This window comes from Salvia hispanica, chromosome 5 (assembly GCF_029641045.1).
Source record: "Salvia hispanica isolate PSC_SH4W2 chromosome 5, Shi_PSC_v1, whole genome shotgun sequence".
Taxonomy (NCBI): Eukaryota; Viridiplantae; Streptophyta; class Magnoliopsida; order Lamiales; family Lamiaceae; genus Salvia; species Salvia hispanica.
In genome coordinates this window covers 36,906,139-36,922,870 of record NC_142696.1, presented here as the reverse complement: position 1 = coordinate 36,922,870, position 16,732 = coordinate 36,906,139, and the positions used below count along the sequence as shown (strand labels likewise).

The following is a 16,732-nucleotide window of genomic DNA, read 5'->3' as shown; positions in this document are numbered from 1 at the left end:
GCTCTTCAGATTTCGGATTTCGAATTGATTTTTGCATAATTTGTTCTGAAAACTCAAAATTTCATGAAAATGATTCCGATCTGATCTAAATTGTCTGAAATTTCAAAATCCAAACTACGAAATCCATAAAAATATAGTCGGTATATGGAAATTTGAAAATTCAATACCAAAACTTTGAAAATCCAATACCAAAATCCAAAATTCTCATGTGAAATACCCTTAGAATTGTTCAACGGTAAAATTTTAAATATGTTAGGTTTATAGTATTATATTTTTATTTTGTATAGTATTATTTCGGATATTAAATATCGGATTCAAACATCCGAATTTTTTACAAAATTTGATCTGAAAATTCCAAAAAATCCGAGTTAAATTTCAAATTGCAATTTGATTCAGATTTTGAATATTTTGGTCACCCCTTAATAAAATGCAAAAACCACCGTCATGTCTTTCTTTTTTTATGCAGAGGACCCTCACCCCTTACTTCTCCTTCTCCTGGTCTAGGCAGAGCTAGGGATTTAGTGAGGGGTTAGCCGACCCTACCGTCGGCGTCCACCGGGAAACGACATCTCCAGTTGCCGACCCCTCAATGTTGCTTCTCTTCCCAGTTTTCTTGTAACTGGGCTTTGGGCCTTTGTCTTTTTAACACATACAGAGGCCTGCCTTGTAATAAGAGTATTTAAGATTTGTTTATTACTATTACCTTTTCTTAATAATGATGAATGTAAATATCAATAAAAAAAAGTTAGTATAACTATATTGTTTGATTCAATAACATCTTTTAACTTATTACAGTAGATCTAACAAATGGATAGTACAAGTCTAAAATAAAAAATGTGAATATTTTCAAACGACTTAAAAAGAATATTATTGTATTATCTTCATGATGTGTAATATCATTGTGGCAAATAAAAAAAATACTAGAAAGTAATTTGCTTTCCTAATTTACTAAACCTATTTTAATAAAAAGTTTTAATCTAATATAAACGATTATCAATATACAAATTTAGAACCAGATTATGGATTTTTAATGGTATTGTTCATGTCATTTAAGTCATTTTTTAAATTATTATATCGTCCAGTCCCACAATAATATATTCATGGATATGGACGATGAGATTGGTATTCATGAGATGAGAATACATAGAAAAGCTAATATGAAGACAGGCTACAAGCAGGCCCCGAGCCCTCGACTGATTTTGTGGGGTGGGGGCAAGGAAGATTAATGCGTGTGTAGGTGAAGAAATTTTGCTATGGCCCATCTGTTTTAAATCAGCATTGAGAGTTTGTTCTATAGTACAACTTTCCCAAAGCGGATCGCTACCTGTTCAGCGGTCGTTGGCTGAGTTGCAGCGGACCGCTAGGCGGGTTGAATACTCCAGATTTCTATCTTCGACTTTTAGCTATCATTTTATACTCTAATTTACACATTTCTCACAAAACACGTCAAAATACCAAAATAGATAAAATATGCAATTATTGGACATGTAATGCAACATTGATACTCAAAATGACTAAATAAAGGTCCTAAAATAGTGAACAATCCGAGCTTAACAAAGAGTATGACTCACATTCATTTAACTTTTTCAATTAACTTTCAATTAACACTTTTTAAAATTTGTGGCGGATAAAATGTGATTTTTAATAGCTAACAATGGGAGTAGGATTTTCTTGTGGCGGCTTTTCAAGATTTCATAGTTATGAATTGATAAAATATGAAGATTCATATTGATTGTTGTTATTAAAAGCATGGAAAAGAAAAAATGAAATACATAGATATATAGTAGAAGGATAGAAATTTATTTTAGTAAACATGAAAGTAAAACACAATACAGAGATATATAGTAGGAGGATAGAAATTTATTTTAGTAAACATGAAAGTAAAACACACGGTCCCAAGTTAATAGTAGATCAATGTCATTGTTGCGGCTAATAGTAGATCAATTATCATTGTTGCGGAGCAAATACTGAGCAATGAACTGCACGAGGTCAGTGAATGGTTGAATGGAAACGAGTGCAACATTCGCTGCAGCTTCCTCTTTGAGCTCGTACTCGATCGTAAATCGAGTTATACATTGCTTCTCGTTTCCCTCCACCTCTATCACTTCGAATCTCATACGATACAGCGTGAACCCTAAATCCAGATATCCATCTTCCACAACCTCTGTCAAACTGTCACCTTCACACGCTTCTCGTGATCCACCACCATGAATTTCTCCTTTTGCGACTTCAATCCCCCTCCCGTCCCTGCTCAATTAATTAATTAAATTAATTAGGACAATTACATAAATCTAGCGGAATTTAATTGAATTGAATGTGGATGGTACCTGGATGGAAAAACATCTCGAGAATGGTTCCGGCACCGCCGTCGCCTTGGACGACGTTGATCCGATTGAAGAGGTCGGGGAAGGCTTCCATCACCAATTTGGGGAACTGGAGAGTGCCGTATATCTTCCACACTTCGGTTGCCAGTACGTCAACCGTCTTCTCATCGGATATTGTTCCGTACATCTTCAATTTCCGGTTGTGGCAGAGGAGATATCTATGCACTACAAAGAAGAGTTGAGATTGAGAGGGTTATTATTTATAAAATAAGGGTGTGTTTGAATTGGTAGATAGGGGCATTCATAGTGCATTTTATGGCCCAATGTAGTGTTTGATTTGTTGGTAGAATTTTCTGTGTGACTCATTTAATGGGCAAGGGCACATTGAATTATGGCTGAAAATGACTATTTTATTATCATAAAAGATTCAGTGATAATAATATGTGCAACACTATTTCAGTCTTAAATTACATAGAATTCACTAAATATAAAAATCATCTTTATTAGCTTTGAAACATCACTTGAAAAGACTAGTTCAAGACATAATTGATCTATGTCAGTAGGTGAAATAATTCTGAGACACATTCTACCGTCACACTAATAAAAATATGAAACATCTATGTCACTAATAATTCCGCTGGTGGATAACTTCGACCTGAGCTCGATTATGATGGTTTGTCAGGGACGGTGCCGTTGGGGAAGGAGCTGGAAGCGGCTCAGCTCAGCCGCGTGTTGCAGGCGGTTTTTGGACAGGTGAAAAGTGAAAAATAATTGATATACCTAACTTCATTTTTATTTTTCATGTCCTTTAAATGATCATTTAATACCGGAAACACTAAATTCAATTTAATTACTCCCTATATTTGTGTAGAGATTATAAGAATAATACTACTAATTGATTTACTTTATTTTACTCTAAATTCAGTGTTAGGAAAATTAGTTTAATAGGTGGAGGAATGTGAAGTTAGGTCAGATTAATTTGTCATTACTCCTTATTGATATGTTGCATATATAACTAATCGATTCGAATCTTTGTTATGGTACAACTTACATCTAATACTTTGTCAACAAACAGGCAAGGAAATTTATGGTTATTAGTCGGGCCATAAATTTATTATTTTTGTCTAATATCATGAATTCTTTGTGGTCTATCTAAACCACCTAGAATAATGGACAAACATGCTAGGAAATTTAAGTTTATTAGTCACTCCATGAATTTATTATTTTTGTCTAATATCTTTGAATTTGTTGAAAATTCGGTACAATATCTCACTCTAGGAACCGTGCATTTATTTTGTATACATCCTAAAAATTGCATTTTGATTTGGTTAACTAATTCCTTATTTTGGTTAATTTCCTCTGAGTAATTTGTGGGCCTGCCAAAGTACTATGTAAGAGTATTTGGAAATATAGTAGACCTGTGTAAGTGCATCCACTAAAAAAAAAGGCGTGATTTACGGACGGAATTAGTGACGGACAGTTATCCTTCTCTAATTATTGGCGGAACTAGTGGCGAAATGAGTATCTGAAAATAATAACATTATATTTTTATCATAGTGATGGAAGATGCTGTCAGTATATATTTTTCATTTAATTTTTATTTTAGTTTTTGCAATTTTAATTTAATGGCAAAACTTTTCCATCAATAACTATATTTAAAATTTACTCCATTCGTTCCTTCATAGTTGAGTCATTTTTCCATTTCGGGAAATTCCCTCATAGTTGAGTCATTTCCATTTATAGTAACTTTTTCATCTTTCTTACTTTACTCTCTCTTACTTTATTCTCTATACTTTATTCACTTTTTACTTTATTCTCTCTACCTTTTTCTCTTTTTTTGCTTTTTTATCTATTTATTTAACACACTCAACATTCATTTCTTAAACTTCATACCAAAAAGTTTCGCCTCAACTATAAGGGAACGGAGGGAGTATTTCATTTCAATTTAGACACCGAAATATTCCTGACACTAATTTCATTTTTATTTTAGCTATAATTTATTATTTTTTTATTTTGCGTCAGAATTTTTTCATCTTTAACTATATTTCAGAAAAAAATTTAATTTCAATTTACAGACAGAAATTATTCTGACACTAAATTTTATTTTATTTTTGGTTTAATTCAGTAATTTTATAATTAGTGGCAGACCTTTTTTCGCCATTAACTATACTTTTTACTTTATTTAATTTCAATTTTAGAGACAGAAATAATTCTAACACTAAATTTTATTTTATCTTTGGTTTTATTTTAGTTTTGATTTTTTCTAATTCAAAATAGTTGAGAATATAATTCCAACACTGCATTTATTTTATTCTTAGTGAATAATTAATCAAAATTGCAGTAATATTTTTAATTACATCTCTCTAATGCTAAGACACCACCATTGCAGCTTAGAATCTAAAATTGAGACGCCACCACCATTGCAGCCGAGCTCGACCTCCGCCTCGATTACTCCGGTGCTTAGCATATATCTTTTCAATTTGCAATATATTTAGACCATTGCTCCGCCCTAATTTCTCTCACTTTCCCCATTTCCTCCGTCAATTGCTCTCTCCACGCCATGTCACCGGGGTGATTCTCCTATCCTGAACCACCTGGTCACCGTCTCCAGCTTGGTGTAAATTTTCACAATTGAGCAGATTGAAATGGCAGTTATGCGAGCTTTCTGGAATCTCTGGTACTTTCCCTCTTTAGCATCCATCACCGGTAGCGGCACTGCCACTGAGATCGGCAACTTCCATGGCGAGAAGAAGGTAGCGCGAGTTTTCTGTTTATTATTTAATATTTTGTGCACCACCATTGAGATCCACAAATGATGAGTTTGTTGTTTGGATTAAATTATGGAAATAGTTGTGATAATTTTAGAAATGTAGCTGCATCATAAGCCTTGATAGTGTTGTTTGACAGTTATATAAGTCTCAATTGTTTGGAAAAAATTCTGATGCTTTTCAGAAGTAGTGCTCTTCAGTTGCAGCTGTATCATATCCTAAATTTCTAACTTGAGTTGAATTAAGATTTATATTGGAATTCGAACAAATTTTGCTGTTTCTGTTGATGTTTGAAATTTTACCCTTTTCAAGCTACTTAGTTTGCCTTCATTGTCTTCTTCATTTCCAGTAGGTGGTTCTAATACACTCAAACCATTCCTTTGAAGCAACGAATAACTGTGAATAGCTTCACTTTATTAAACTAATGAATATCAAAGCACAGAGCAAGTCAATTATTTTCCATTATGCAAATTAATCTTTTTAAATACATATATCTCATCACTTTCCTTTTTTGAAATGCACATATGTATTGATTAGAAAATTGAACTGAGATCAAGCTAATGTAGAATGCACAGTGTTCAGTGACTATGTATTCCATTTTTAATTTAGTGGATGGTTTAAAAGAAAGTTGTTTTGGATCAGTTTACTTTTTTAATTTAGTGGACTTGCACAATATTGGCTAGAAAATTGATTTGAGATATAGCTAATGTAACTCCTTTATTAGATTAGATGATGTCAGTCAGGCTGTGTTCTTCTAATCAATTGACTGGCATACATGTTCTACAAATCTTTGTCACATGTTTATTACTTTAGTTATTTGAAAAAAATTACTTGGAAACTTTGAAAAATTAATCTATGTCTCATGCATGGTTACTAATTTAGGTAGCATACCAATTGTATTGTTGTCAATTGTTACGTTGTTTCTATTTTTCATGAATTTGTTTTTGTTTGCTTGGACAATAACTTGAGTGGGTCTGTGCCTCTCTGTCCTTGGCTCTATAAATGTCCCAATTAGTTCAAGTTTAAGTAGCTATTTTTCTCAATTGCTTGGAAATGAAAGCTCATTAGATTATAGTTAGTTGAGGCTTTGTAACATTTAAATAATTTTGGTGCTGACTGATCTTGTAGAGCCCGTTGGTAGAGGCGTAGAACTATTTTGCAACTAAAGAGGGCTTCTTTTAGGCATGTTTACATTGCTTCCCAAATCTAACAAGTGAATTTTGGTTGAAATATTTCAGGAGTTAATTTTAGATTGCCCACTTTTACATTACTTTGATACTAATGTTACTGTCATATTAAGGCAAACCTTGATTTATGCATGCATGTAAGAATTCAGTGCAAATTATTTTTGATTCTTGCATTTGTTACTTTTTTAAGTTCCATGCCCTAAGTAATTAGTACTATGTCGTAATATTCAGGGAAATCCTCAAATTTGTGGAAGCCACTCTTCTGAAAAATGTTCTGGATCAAATCTTGCTAGCCCCCTTGCATTTTCAAGATCTCAATCTTTAGGTTTGCTGTACTTCTCTGATTTGTGTGGTGTGTGTACAAACGTCCGCACACAGGAAGTTGCTCAATTTTGGAATTACAATGATAGTATTTATTTAGACATATTTGATTGTGTGCTATTGTCATATTGATGTGAACATGCTCAATTAGGTATTACAATAATGAGTGGAAATCGTGCGTGGATGATGCAAGAGACGATGAAGAAGTTCTTTTGGATGTTTTTATATTGTGATAAATACACCGATTGATACATTCTGTTAGGAGTCTGGTATTTAAGAGGGACAGTGTCCCCACCAGCCTGTCCTAAGAATTTATTTAGGGAAATAATTTTATCGAGTAGATTCCATTGGGTTAACTCTAAAATTACTGAATCAGTTCATTTCACTATTCGTCCTCAACAAAACTAAGCTAAAGAGTGGCATTTGTCAGCAAGAAGCATGGCTCTGATTGAGCTTTGCTATGGCCGTCGTCAGCTCCCTCATCCATTTTCTAGCCAACAAATCAGATTGTTTCAATCCTTCACCGAGTGAGTAGAATAGAACTGCATGTATTATGGAGTACATAGCATGCACATATCCCCCCTCTGCAGCTCTTGCATACCAGCAAGCCTATCAAAAGTAGGAATTTACGATTAGTCAGCAATAGATGAATTCATCAATCTACAAGAGCAACTATGAGCTCTATTATCTTAACCAAATTATCAAGATACAGTTGATCATTCCTATCTAAACCCAAAAAACAAACCAACTCTAAGTATGTGTAACACACTAACAGATCATTCTGCCACAGGGTGCTCTCTACAAAACGAGGATGAGCAATATATACTCCATTCAAAAAAAAAAAAAACTACTTCATCCATTCAAGGCTCATTTTACCTTGAATTTGCGAACACGTCTTCGGAAGGGGGGAGAGGATCCCCTGCTGTGGGGATAAACTGATACGATCATGGAAGCCGTGCGTCAAGGATTTCAACTACAGCTGGATTCAACCAGAAACCGTCCTATCGAGATGATATCTGAAAGCTATGAAACTACCACCATAGTCTTCGTCTTGGAAACAGCTTCGCGTGGGTATCTTGCACTAATCGGAGTCCGAATGAGAGAGTTATGGAGGTTTTACAGAAGTCGCGCAGAACTGGCGAGCGAGTCCAGAGAGAACACCCGGGCGGGTGTTTTGCACCCTGCAATTCACCCGACCGGGTGAATCACCCGAGACTTAGATTTTGTGGGCCTTTTTCCATATTTTGGACCCTTAGTATAAATATCTTTTGATGTCATTTTTCATTCTAGATAAGATTGTGATTAAGATATCTCCTTTGTGAGTTTTTCCTCTTTGAGGAATGTATCCAATTCCTTCCTTGAAGGTTGCTTGTCTCAATTTCATAGATTGATTCAAGTAGAGGTATGCATCAATGGGGTGTATCCATTGAGTAGTAGAGCCAAGGGGTGATAGAGCTATTGAAAGTTGCCTAGGGTTGTTTCCATTCTTTTGGTCAAGGTCCTATGGTCATAACTCTTTTATCTCATCATTATACACATGCTTTCCATTCCTAATCTTCCATCCATTCTTGTTTAGATTCAACTTTTGTGGTTGGGTCTACCTTATCCTTTGTTTTATTGATAAATTGAAAATCAATCTCACAAAAATAGTTAGATCAAGCATCATAAATGGGTAATCCTTGGGAAATGGATCATAAAATACATGGATCCTTATCATTTGGTATCTAGATCCTAGTACCCACTAGGTGTTTGATCTATTGTTGCTTTGGGTTGGGTTATTTTTCCTTTTGTTCTTTGTTTTGATTCTGTTTTTGTTGGGATGATCGGATTGATCAATTGTGCTTAGATTAATCTGAAATTTGGTGTGTATGATCTATGTTATTTGACCTAGCTACCTGCAAAATTTCATCAAAAAATTCCTTCGTTTGCCTAGTTAACTGTGGAGATTAACATCATTGCCCTGTTTTGGCATAGTTGGGGAAAACCATACAAAACCTAACAAATTATCAAATCTGACTATATATGGCTATTTTTTCCATGATCTAGACTTGTTTGGGAATCTATCCACCAAAATTCATCTAAATTGGGCGCGGGGATCAATACCAAAAAAAATCATAAAGATCAGCCAGATTTCAGCAAAAAGCTTCATCCCATGTCTTGTGTTCGTTAGTGTGTGTGTTTCCTCTAGGCCTAGTTTTCCTTGCTTTCATATGTTTAATCATTATTACTTTGGTATTTACTACTTGGTGTCCATATGTTCTTGAGGTGTATACCTTGATTGAGTTGTCCGGGCGCCAACGAGTGGGAATTGGATCGAGAGTGTGTGATACTAGCCCCACTATATTCTAAACCTACCGAGTGACATTGGTGAGTGACTTGGGGGGGGGGGGGGGGGTGTTGGGATACTACATTGGGGTGAGTTAGCTTCTTAAATCTCTCTTTCTTAATTTTACTAATCTTTAAGACTAGTCCCTAGTTTTTATTTTTGTGTTTGTAGGAAACTTTGATGCTTCCTATGACTCGATCCAACAAAATGGTGGACATCCACGAGGAGGAAGTCGAGAAGGGCGTGGGCTCAAGTAATTCCAAACCCAAAGGGGATCTAGTGAGCATGATGTCCCAAATGATGGAAGATTTTAGTCGTGATCTCAAACAAGAGATGAGAGAATGGGATGCCCGGATGGATGCCCGGAGGAAGGAGTTCGAGACCCGATGGAAATCCAATCAAAACACATTGGTTGGAGCCTTAAAGGACGTTCGTGCAACAAGATCTGTCACTCCTAAAAGTGACCATCTACATCTCAAAGCTTCCGGCATAGAACATGTAGTGTCGAGGGGTAATGGAGCCAATAGGCGGTTTGGAAGAGGAAATGAGGAGTATGGTCGTTTTGGGGTAGGAAACCAACATGGAGGGGTGGAGTCTTGTGGGGAAATTGAAGGAGGGAATATAGCAAATCGGGATGAGAATGGAGGCTATGGTAGATTTGGGATGGGCAATCAACAAGGGAGAGTTGGGCTCTATGATGATGATAGAGGTGACTATGAATCAAGGTACCATGAAAATGGACTTGATAGGGGAATTCGTGGGGAACGAGTTCCAAAGTCTCATAGAGAGTGGCATTCTAGGAGGGTGAGAGATCACGTTAGCCATAAGGGGTTTGAGAGACCAATTGAAGAAGAAGTCTCATATAGAGCTCGATTGAGGCCTACCTACCTACATGGTGGTGTTGACACGAACCAAAGAGGTAACTCATCAAGTCATTTGACTACATCCTCTTCTTTCCATTTCTCACATAAGCCTCATGATGCATATGGAAATGTCTCCTCTTCGATGAGCTTAAACTAAATTAGCAGAAAAAAACAACGAGAGAGAGAGAAAAGGCTTGAGAGTGAACGTGAGTCTAAAAAGCCAAGAGAGCGTGATAAAAGACAAGAGTGTGTGGTGCAAAAGTCAAGAGAGAGTGGTGGGGGTGAGAGAAAAGAAAAATATCAAATGAGAGAAAAACCACAAGCACAAGTGAGTAAAGGGTGCTTGTTAGATTCTAAGGCCAATCTTGGGTGGGCACCAAATGATCTTTTGCCTCTTGCCCTTGGTGAGGAAAATAAGCTCTTACCCACAAACACTTCTTCTATGTCTTTTTGTGTTGATGAATGTGTAGGAAATTTAATTAAAGACATGGAAGTGAAGTATCAAATTGCACATGGCTTGGAAACTATGCCCCCGGAGAAGGACCAAGAGGAACAAGGGCAAGTGGATGAACTCCTTGCCCAAGGTTCAAGTGCACTATCCTTGTCTCCTTGTGATGCTCCCTTGCATATGATTACACTAGAGAAGTCTCTTTGTGTTGATAGATTTGTTATTGATGACTTGTGTAAAAAGTGGTCTCATGAGCTTGAATCTTTCAATGCTAAATCTACCTTTGCACCATATATTGATCCTTTCTTGATAAGCCCAAGCATTGAGAGACATGACATTTCTCTTATGGATTCTACCTTGAATGTTGGAGTGTCTTCCTTTTATGCTAAGATGCCTAAGTTTTCATTTGTTGGTAATTTTGAGCTTCATGAGTGTGCGGCTGAGAATAGTAGGACCAAGAGGAGTGACATGGATAGTGACTTTAGAACTTGGTGTTTGCTATGTTTTCATTTCAAGGTGGTTAAACCCTTCAATGAGATTGGAGTGTTCTATGGCCGTTTTGTGAAGGATTTTTCCACTCATATGTCTCTTGAGAATGATGTTGTGAATATGGGCATAAAATTGCATTGTTCCCATAATTGTGGTCTTGTTTTTATATTGTTGGAGGAATTGTGTAAGGCATATTTTGATAAAAATCTTATGATGCGTATTATGACTTTACACAAGTTACATATGCATGATGTTGTGCTTATTATGATCCATGTGGAGAATAAAGATTTATGGATACATTGTGCATATACTTTTGACCACTTTTTGAAATTGTTGAAGCAAGTGAGTGAAATACATTGGGATGAACTTTGTTTGTTGAATGATAATCCTTCTTGCAAACTTGATGTGTGTTGTGATGAACCACCTCTATATTTTGACCAAGAGTTTGTCAATTTGTGGAAGAGAACTTCTTATTTGAGCAAGAGTGGTGTGTTAATGATTGAAAATGATTGTCCGTTGCATGAGCGTGAGAATAAAATATTTGTGCTTAGACCTCTCTTGATAACTTTCCATTTTGCACCATATGAGGACCCTTTCTTGTATATGCCTAGTCTTGATGAGAATGCCAGATCTTTTGTCAAGATGTTCAATAATTTGGGCATCATTTGTATGGGAATGATCGAGCCAAATAGAAACAAGGTGCTTGGGGCATGTGTGTTTTGGCATGTTGGTTGCTTTTATTGCATGTCCATCAAACCATTCAATGGGGTTGGGATGTTTTATGGTCTATTTGTGAAGAACTTTATATCTAATGGCTTTCTTTGGGACTACATTGTGAAGGAGTGCCTATGTTTATTTGCACTCACATCTTGTACCTATATTGTGAGATTGTTTGAGTTTTGGTATGAAGGGTATCTTGATGAGTTTGTCTTGATTCCTTATGGGTGGAATTTGTACATGAAAGGATTCATTAATTTGTGTTCTCATATTTATTGTGACTTGGCCTTGAGCTTGAGGGAACATGAATTTGGAGGTCCATACAACGTCTTTGGTGTAGTATTGTCTCTAAGAGCCGTTAGTGGTCTTAATCCTTTTCATCATACTTTGATATTTGATTTGCTCTTTTTCCATTTCATAGGTGTGCGAAATCCGGATTTGAGGGCAAATCCTTTCCAAGAAGGGGAGAATGATATAACCATGAGTGCTAGACATCAAGTATCTTCACCTCGATGTGAGCCATGGATTGATTGGGGTCCAAGGAAGAGAGTGAAGACATACTAAGGATTCAATAAAGCTAGAGGGTCTCCCGAGGATGTGAGGGATAGAGAAGGCTTGGATTTGAGGACAAATCCTTTCCAAGAAGGGGAGGATGATACGATCATGGAAGTCGTGCGTCAAGGATTTCAACTACAGCTGGATTCAACCAAAAATCGTCCTATCGAGATGATATCCGAAAACTATGAAACTACCACCATAGTCTTCGTCTTGGAAACAGCTTCACGTGGGTATCTTGCACATCTCAATCGGAGTCCGAATGAGGGAGTTATGGCGGTTTTACAGAAGTCGCGCAGAACTGGCGAGCGAGTCCAGAGAGAACACTCGGGCGGGTGTTTTGCACCCTGCAATTCGGGTGAATCACCCGAGACTTAGATTTTGTGGGCCTTTTCCCACATTTTGGACCCTTAGTATAAATATCTTTTGATGTCATTTTTCATTCTAGATAAGATTGTGATTAAGATATCTCCTTTGTGAGTTTTTCCTCTTTGAGAAATGTATCCAATTCCTTCCTTGAAGGTTGCTTGTCTCAATTTCATAGATTGATTCAAGTAAAGATATGCATCAATGGGGTGTATCCATTGAGTAGTGGAGCCAAGGGGTGATAAAGCTATTGAAAGTTACCTAGGGTTGTTTCCATTCTTTTAGTCAAGGTCCTATGGTCATAACTCTTTTATCTCATCATTATACACATGCTTTCCATTCCTAATCTTCCATCCATTCTTGTTTAGATTCAACTTTTGTGGTTGGGTCTACCTTATCCTTTGTTTTATTGATAAATTGAAAATCAATCTTACAAAAATAGTTAGATCAAGCATCATAAATGGGTAATCCTTGGAAAATGGATTATAAAATACATGGATCCTTATCATAAAAACAGCACCAAATGTTATGGCATGAAACGGCGTAGTTTTACTTTCATTACTAATCTCAGCGGCAATTTTGTTCTCTGATTCAATTTAATAATAATTAATTCATTTCCTTCCTCTGTTATATATACATATTATACTGGTCAACTTTTTGTTCAAACTTTTTCTATTGCTTAATATTACTGTTTCATAATTTTTTTCCACTTAATTTACTTTCTTAAAGTAAATCTTTTTGAAATTATTTGTAATCAATTGTGATTTATATTTTTCGTTTTTCATGTAGTCACCATTTGATCAAATTTTATATGTTGGTGATGGACATATTTCAATTGAGTTTCAATTGTACTATCTCCATCTCATAAAAATATCAAGGAGATAACTTATAACATCATCTACTGTACATACAAACATGAATGATGGTGGGGATGAACGAAAATAACTTGATATATATGAGTAATAAATTGGAATAACTTTCCATACCATATTTTTATTGGGCGAGCGAAAATGAAAAGTGCACATATTTTTATGAGACGGAGAGAGTATATTTTAATGGTGATATAAGTTGTAAATAACTCGATATATATGAGTAATAAATTGGGATAATTTTTCATAATTGGAAATGCCAATATTTTTATGAGACGAATGAACATAAAAAATGCACATATTTTTATGGGATGGAGAGAGTATATTTTAATTTAGGCACTCACTAAGTAGGAGTATTATTTTATACTATCTATTATCTAGTGTCAACTATTAATTAGGTAATACTCTCCCCGTCCACGAAAGGTAGGGCACATTTGTCATTTTTGGTTGTCTGCGAAAAATATGGCACATTCGAAAAATGAAAGTTTTTCCCCTTCTCTCTTATTAATAATATGAATCCTGCATTCCACTAACACTACTTTTCTCTTACTTTTTTCTTCTCTCTTACTTTACCCAATTCTACATTCAAACTCGTGTCATTCAAAAAGTACGGAGGAGTATTGTTTTTTAACCTTGATTTATAATATGAGGGAACATGGTCTCGGTTGATAGTATTAGCAAAAAAATATGAAGAAAGATATTCTGTATAATATGTACAGATAAAAAGAAGAAAAGGAAAAAAGTTAATAAAGAAAAAATTGCATGAATTAAGTATGAGAATGAAATTATGGGTGATAGAAATTGATGTATATGAGAAAACTAATACTTAAGCAATAGAAAAAGGTTGAACAAAAAACTAATCAGTACAATATGTACATAGAAAAGAGGAAATGAATTAGCTATTATTAAATCAAATCAATTGAGAACAAAATTGCTGTTGAGATTATTAATGAAAGTAAAATTACGCCGTTTCATGCCACGGCATTTGGTGCTGTGTTTATCCCCACAGCAGGGGATCCTCCCCCGAGGAAAGACAACGAGCTTAGCTTATTGGAAAATTTGAGGGCTCTGGAGAAAAACGCAAAAGAAATAACGATTAATGATTTTGGAGGAACACAAAATATGCATAATCTCATGACTTTTCACAACCACAAAATTTGTAGGCAGAATTCAAGTACAATTGGGGACAAGAATATCTTCAGTTTTTTGTACATATGCATTTAAATAATTAGTTCGTGCAATAATTTATGTCAATTTGACAGAAATACGTGGCATGAATGTATAATGATCGTAGTAGATGGAATACTACAAAGCTCCATCAATAAATACGGATGACTATCTTCTCATTTTGTTTTTTATTGAGATATCTAAAATAATTTTTACAATTATTGTTATAGGTCCCTTGATTACCACAATTCAATCGTGCATCATTAATCTCATTTATTAGACATAACTCATTACATAACATCCACGAAAAATGCAATCGTGTATCATTGATTTCATTTATTCGACATCAGTCACATAACATACAGTTTTTTGAATTATATCTAATCACGTTTACTCATATGATAATTCAATTTTTTTATTTTATTCCATATAGTTTTGCCTTATATGCATTGGACTTTGAAGAGTGGTTTCTCCATTTCAGTTTTTTCTTCAATAATTTTTTTTTCCTTGAATTTGATGATTTTTTTGAAAAAAAATTAAATAAATTAGGTGGTGTGAGATGTGTAGGTGCGATATGATTTAGTCAAGAATTAGATTTGGGTTTGAGCCAAGATTCGAGGTGTGTTACATGTGTACAAAACTACAAATTGTGGGCCAAATAGTCTAATGATTGTGGAATTAATTAAATTTCACTGAATTTGACAGCGAAGAATTTTATGCATATCGACAACTAATCCAAGAAATCTGCAAATTAAGATTGTTTATGTCGGATCTATGTTTAAGAACTTAGTTACAAGGCTTAATAAAATTTTATTATACTTAGCTTATTTAACGTGTATGTTGTTGATGGACTTTCATATTATTATTATTATAAAAAAAATAAACTAATGTTCCATTAGTTCAATTAATCAAATACAGAAATTAATGCAAAATTCTTTAGTTCATTATCGAAGCCTACGCAATCAAGATTAGGACACGAGACCACAATATATATAATAGTTCTTTTTTTTAATTTCAGTGATGTAGAGAAAGAGATTAAACAATCTTGTTAATATCATTGAATGATAGGAGTATAAAACATCGGTTTCACCCTCAAACAACATTAATTATTGCGATATAAAATAATTATGATTACTTATTTGAGATTCTTTTTTAGATGAAGAAAAAGATTCTTGTCATAGTAGTATTATTTAAACTTCATCATCGTTATATTGTGTTATCATTATTAATTTAGACATGTGTAGTGATCGTGCATGCATTGAGATTTGAGACCTTTAGTTGATAAATCACCATAAGTTTGTCTGTTAAAAGAATCCTCCACAAATTAGGAAGACAGAGATGATTTTTCACCGTAATTAAATCGTTAGTGGTAAATGCATGAGATAATTATATTATTGATGAACCTTGTATAATTTTCTTCCTTGTCCCCGATTTGTGAAGTGTTTATCACTGATATGACTATGAAGATATATCACATTTCATCTTCTATATTTTCGACAAATAGATGGTATATCATATATGTCAGGCAATAATACAAAATGAAACATTATCTGTAATTGAGAAATTGATGCGCAATGTTCATAAGTATTGTATAATTTATTTATATAGATACTTTTTTTTTTTTAATTTCTATGATTCTAATGGTTGAATACTAATTCATTTATCTATATCCAAAAGAATACATTAGTCAAAATATAGTTATATACAAAAAAAAAATAGTAGTAGTATTACACAGCGAATTCATATCAAACGGAGAACATCCATTCACTGCCAAAAAAGAAGAATAATAAATTTTGTTGTAATTAAGAAAATGGAATCAAGCTTAAATATAACCTAAACGGAACCAAATCGAAATAATTATACAGAAGAAAATGAATAAACCAAAGAAAACGAAACATATACTCAAGAAAATTCGAACCGGAATAAACGTATCAAACCGAACAAACTATAGTTAAGTTTAACTTAATAATTCATTTAAATTCGATTTCGTTAGGCCTGTCAAATCAGGTATCCGCGGATACCCGGTCCCGAAATTCTCAAAATCCAATACTCGATACACGACCTGAATTTGATTTCGGATACCCGATTCGGGTATCCAGTCCCGAAAAATCGGGTATCTAGTCTTGATTGTGACTTTGTTTTTTGTTTTTTTTTTTTGGAAAATTAACTAATAAATTTTAGAATTTATTTAATATTATTAAGTTCGAATTTAATACAAAGTTGAAGTAGTATTCAAGAGAAAATAACTACAAACTTTTAGAAATATAAAAAATTCTTATAGTAATTCGAATTTAAGAGAAAATAACTACAAACTTTGAAAAATACAAAATTC

The 16,732-nt window shown here is 34.4% G+C and overlaps 2 protein-coding genes and 1 pseudogene across 5 annotated transcripts; 2 read left to right on the top strand and 1 right to left on the bottom strand.

The window, feature by feature from the left end:
* Positions 1 to 1,840: 1,840 nt before the first annotated feature.
* On the bottom strand, positions 1,841 to 2,628 carry LOC148926761 (norbelladine synthase-like; annotated as a pseudogene). Its single transcript, XR_016130242.1, has 2 exons — positions 2,328 to 2,628; positions 1,841 to 2,247 (listed from the first exon to the last, which is right to left on the bottom strand). The product of XR_016130242.1 is annotated as a norbelladine synthase-like (transcript).
* Positions 2,629 to 4,668: 2,040 nt separating this feature from the next.
* LOC148926759 (uncharacterized) lies at positions 4,669 to 12,703 on the top strand. 3 transcript variants are annotated; one of them, XM_089057968.1, is made up of 4 exons: positions 4,669 to 4,780; positions 4,936 to 5,077; positions 6,511 to 6,604; positions 11,865 to 12,703. In XM_089057968.1, the coding sequence occupies exons 2-4, from the start codon at positions 4,970 to 4,972 to the stop codon at positions 12,005 to 12,007; spliced, it is 345 nt and encodes a 114-aa protein (XP_088914094.1). In that variant the 5' UTR covers positions 4,669 to 4,780; positions 4,936 to 4,969; the 3' UTR covers positions 12,008 to 12,703. The 3 variants fall into 3 exon arrangements, 2 of the variants coding, with proteins under 2 accessions (XP_088914094.1, XP_088914093.1); XM_089057967.1 differs by having other exon boundaries at positions 4,678 to 5,077; XR_016130216.1 differs by lacking the exon at positions 11,865 to 12,703 and adding an exon at positions 6,752 to 8,147 and having other exon boundaries at positions 4,681 to 5,077.
* LOC148926760 (uncharacterized) lies at positions 9,117 to 11,854 on the top strand (the record flags this gene model as incomplete). The annotated part of the gene is made up of 1 exon (XM_089058549.1): positions 9,117 to 11,854. A coding segment is annotated over exon 1 (1,761 nt), but the record flags the coding sequence as incomplete, so codon positions are not given.
* Positions 12,704 to 16,732: the final 4,029 nt, after the last annotated feature.

What these genes read in the sequence shown, in the direction of transcription:
- LOC148926759 (XM_089057968.1), top strand. Translation starts at nt 4,970, where the DNA reads ATGGCAGTTATGCGAGCTTTCTGGAATCTCTGGTACTTTCCCTCTTTA. An exon ending in ACTTCCATGGCGAGAAGAAG is followed by an intron (nt 5,078 to 6,510) that starts GTAGCGCGAGTT and finishes CGTAATATTCAG; the next exon opens with GGAAATCCTCAAATTTGTGG. An exon ending in TTCAAGATCTCAATCTTTAG is followed by an intron (nt 6,605 to 11,864) that starts GTTTGCTGTACT and finishes TCCATTTCATAG; the next exon opens with GTGTGCGAAATCCGGATTTG.